This window comes from Chlorella variabilis (genome assembly GCF_000147415.1).
Source record: "Chlorella variabilis unplaced genomic scaffold CHLNCscaffold_16, whole genome shotgun sequence".
NCBI lineage: Eukaryota > Viridiplantae > Chlorophyta > Trebouxiophyceae > Chlorellales > Chlorellaceae > Chlorella > Chlorella variabilis.
Genome location: NW_005435072.1, coordinates 74,632 through 78,283, shown reverse-complemented (window position 1 = coordinate 78,283; position 3,652 = coordinate 74,632). Strand labels below are relative to the sequence as shown.

The 3,652-nt window shown below is 67.2% G+C and overlaps 2 protein-coding genes across 2 annotated transcripts in view; one reads left to right on the top strand and one right to left on the bottom strand.

The window, feature by feature from the left end:
* The window catches only part of CHLNCDRAFT_136291 (hypothetical protein), a gene marked incomplete at both ends in the record, with an annotated part of 2,584 nt that extends 216 nt beyond the window's left edge, over window positions 1-2,368 (top strand). Inside the window, 9 exons of the mRNA XM_005845766.1 lie at window positions 57-162; window positions 289-342; window positions 500-574; window positions 783-850; window positions 1,013-1,087; window positions 1,356-1,439; window positions 1,674-1,778; window positions 1,990-2,087; window positions 2,245-2,368. Coding sequence (XP_005845828.1) covers window positions 57-162; window positions 289-342; window positions 500-574; window positions 783-850; window positions 1,013-1,087; window positions 1,356-1,439; window positions 1,674-1,778; window positions 1,990-2,087; window positions 2,245-2,368 — 789 coding nt within the window. The remainder of the gene's footprint in view (window positions 1-56; window positions 163-288; window positions 343-499; window positions 575-782; window positions 851-1,012; window positions 1,088-1,355; window positions 1,440-1,673; window positions 1,779-1,989; window positions 2,088-2,244) is intronic.
* Window positions 2,369-3,094: 726 nt separating this feature from the next.
* CHLNCDRAFT_53494 (hypothetical protein) overlaps window positions 3,095-3,652 on the bottom strand; it is a gene marked incomplete at both ends in the record, with an annotated part of 5,362 nt that continues 4,804 nt past the window's right edge. The window contains 2 exons of the mRNA XM_005845658.1: window positions 3,095-3,203; window positions 3,560-3,636. Of these exons, the coding sequence (XP_005845720.1) occupies window positions 3,095-3,203; window positions 3,560-3,636 (186 nt within the window). The remainder of the gene's footprint in view (window positions 3,204-3,559; window positions 3,637-3,652) is intronic.

Here is a 3,652-nt window from a genome sequence, read left to right as displayed (position 1 = left end):
ACCTAAGCGTTACACATGCCCCCCCCCCACCCACCCCCCTCAACACTTCCCGGCAGATTGTGCACCACGGCGACAAGCCCTCCGAGGTCACCCCACGCTCCTTCCGCCGCTTCCTGATCGACACCCCGCTGAGGCACGCCGGTCCCGAGCAGTACCCGCCAGGTGTGGCGGCGGTACCGCCCCGGCCCCTGCCCCGCCGCTGCCCTCCACCGGGGCACTGCTTTCCTCCAGGGGCTGCTGAGGCCACTCGCTGTGATATACACCACCTCGGTGCCTGGCCCTGTGCAGGCGGCTGCCCCTCCATCGGTTTTGGCTCCTTCCATCAACAGTACTGGCTGGACGGTAAGCTGGGGGCCTGGGCGGCTGCTTACTGAGGCAGGCAAAGCAGCAGGGCAAGCCTGTCGGCTTGTGGCCGCCCGAAGCAAATCACGCCCAAGCGGCGGCGCCCACTGCGCGGGCTGCCCAGCTGCGGCGTGCCGGCGTGCTGACCCCTGCGCAGGCCGGCTGGTGGCGGTGGGGGTGGTGGATGTGCTGCCGCGCTGCCTGTCCTCCAAGTACCTCTTCTGGGAACCAGGTGGGTACTGCAGGCGATACCGCTGCAGCTGACCCCATGTGCCCTCCCATGCCTGAGGCGCGCCGGCTGGGGCCCTATGCCTCATGCCTCTCAGAAACGCTCTGCCGCTCACATGGCACACGTGGCTCTGGTGCATGCTGCTGAGCATGCCCCTCCACACACAGCGTGGCTCCACACACAGCGTGGTGCGCTTTCCTCCCCGGCGCAGACCTGGCGCCGCTGTCGCTGGGCAAGCTGACGTCGCTGCAAGAGATTGAGTGGGTGTGGGAGCAGCAGGTGGGTTAGAAAGCTGGGAGGTGGCCGGCGACTCAGCACGGACTGCAGAAGCAGCCCTGCACCGCGCCTGGCCTGCCGCCTCCTCCTGCAGCTGCTTCAGCATGCTGTGAAGGGGCCCTTGGGCGGGCTGCATCACATGCTGCGAGACTGGTACTGCTGCAGGCGGCCTGCCCCTCGCTGCGGTACTACTACCTCGGCTTCTACATCCACAACTGCCACCGCATGCGGTACAAGGTGGTACTGCGCCTGCACCGCTGCCGCTGCTTCCGCTGCCACTGTGTCTGCTGCCGGCTGCTTGCTGCTCAGCCTGCTTCTGGCTGGTCTGCCTGCAGTCGTCCCTGTACCGCTGCCATGGCTCTCCTTTCCAGCTGCTGCAGCAACCCTTTCGCCGGCGCCCGGTGCTCATTGCCCGCATGCACGCCCTCCCACCTGAAAAGTCAAAAGTGACAGTGACAGTGACAGTGACAATGAAATTGGAAGTGAAACGCCACCCCGCCTGCTGCAGGGCGACTTTGGGCCCAGCGACCTGCTCTGCCCCAAGAACAAGTGCTGGGTGCCGCTGGCGCGGGTGCAGGCCGCACTGGACCAGGTGCGCCCCCTGTGTTGGGCTGGAGGAGCCAGGGCGGCAGCTTCGTGCAAGCGCCCCTGGCTGGACGACCTCCCTTGGTGCAGCGCAGCAGCCTCCCAGCGCAGGCGCCCTGCCTGCGATCGCCTCCGAGGAGCTGAGTCAGCAGGCAGAATGCACCCCTTCTTCCTGTTGTTGCGTTGCTTTTCTCTCCAATCCAACAGCTCACCCCCCCTTCCCCCGTCTGCCCTGGCGCAGCCCGGCATGGTAGCTATCTCGGAGCTGCCAGGCGCGCTGGAGGGGCTGGGAGAGGAGCATCGGGTGGACGCCGCCACGGGCCACCCCACCTGCCCGCCGCGAGAGGTTTGCCCCCATATTGCCTGCTGCTGCTGCTCCGCCTGCATCGTGTGAACCGGTCGAGGCGCGGCAAGGATGGGTGGGCGGCAGATGAGCTGCCGGTGTCGATTCCAGAGTGTCCCATTCGTGTGCACCCGCATATCGCTGCTGCTGTTGTGCTTCTTGGCATGCGGCTCGACCCTGCCGGCCCCTGCCCCTGCCCTGCTGCATGGTACAGCCCAGCGAGGCCGAGCTGGATGCCTTCCGCTTCCTGGTGAAGCTGCCCGGCGGCGGTGGGCCGCGCGGGCAGCCGCAGGCGCGGGTCGTCACGCTCAAGTGAGCAACCCCCTCTGGGGTGCAGCCCTTCAGCACGTTCGCCACGTGGCAGCAGATGGCAGGCAGAGGTGTCGCTCCTGGTGGGCACCACGCACTGAAAGGGGCATGACTAATTTACATCATACCTGATGCCGCTGCGACCCCGCCCGCCCCGCAGGCTGCTGCGCCAGGTTGGCATGCTGGGGCCGGCCGCCGACCGGGCGCTGGTGGAGCCGCTCAAGACGTGGTGGAGCAGGGCGGGGGCGGCGGCGGCCTCCACCGCAGCCTTCGCGCTGGAGTGAGCGGATGCCGCCATTCCAACGACAGGAACGAATGCCCCGCTGCCAATTGGCCATGGCTGCCCTCCATTCCTCGCCACGCCCCCCCTGCATCCGTTGCCCTCCCATGCGTGCTGCGACTACGCCTGCGCCCTGCACCTGCGCCTTGCACCTCTGCAACGGGCCAGCAGCCTGATGATTCTGTTGCAATGTTTTTTTGCCACCTGTATGGGTGAGAAGGGGTGCAGGGGGGAGTGTGTGGTTGTGGGTGTTGGCTGTGTGCAAGGATTTGGAAGAGCGCATGTGGGGGTTGCCACCCCATGCATGATAGCTGCTGCATCGCGGATGCATACGTGTTGTGGTGTGTTTGAGTTTGGGAAAGGAAGAATAACGAATGGAGAGCTACTGCGTATAGAATCGGGGAGGGGAGAGGGCAGGGGCGGGGGTAAACCAAAGCTTGGGTGGGTGGCGGGGAAGGTGCGCACACGACGGCGTGCCCGACGGCAGCGGCCACCGGAAAAACTGGGTGTAAGACATGGGTCGCGCACAGAAAAACTTGCGCGCGTGTGGCAAAGCTGTAACATGGTCAGCGGGCATCCTGGCCCAGAGCTGCCTACCCTATCCTACCCTAGCCTAGCCTGGGGGTAGGACGGCTGCATCCAGAGGCATTGCGCGGCCCAGCCGGGGCCTAGGCATTGCCCCCGACCCAGTGCCCGGCCCACAGCTAGCAGCAGCGGCACGCGGGCCGGACTAGGTGTTGAACAGCAGGTGCTTGCGCAGGTAGCGGTAGAGCGTGGCGGTGGCGGCCGCCACGTCGTCGGGCGTGACGTGCTCCAGCGGCGAGTGGCTGATGCCGTCCCTGCAACAGGGCGCACGGCAGGGTGGTGGTGGCGGTGGTGTGGTGGTGGGTGGGTGGGTGGGATGGGGGGAGGCGCGGGCGGAGCCTGCTGAGGCCTGAGGCTGGCGGGGGTGGGGTGGGGCGCAGTGTTGCAGGCGCGGGGATGTCGGGGGCAGGCCAACCGGGCAGCGGGGCAAGCGGCAGCGCTTGGGCTGGCGCCTCTGCCACCACCGGGCGCGCTGCCCCAAGCTCTGCTCCCCCATGCCACGCACACCCACCCAGCCCTCACTCCCCACTCCCATCCACGCCCCCCCTTGCTCCCCACTCCCAACCACGCCCCCCTCACAGCCACGCTGCCACACACCACCCGGCCGCACCTGCACCGCACAAACAGCATGCCCATCTTGGTCACCTCCGCAAACACCATTGCGTCGTGCCCCGCCCCACTGACCAGCTCCAGAGGGTTGCGC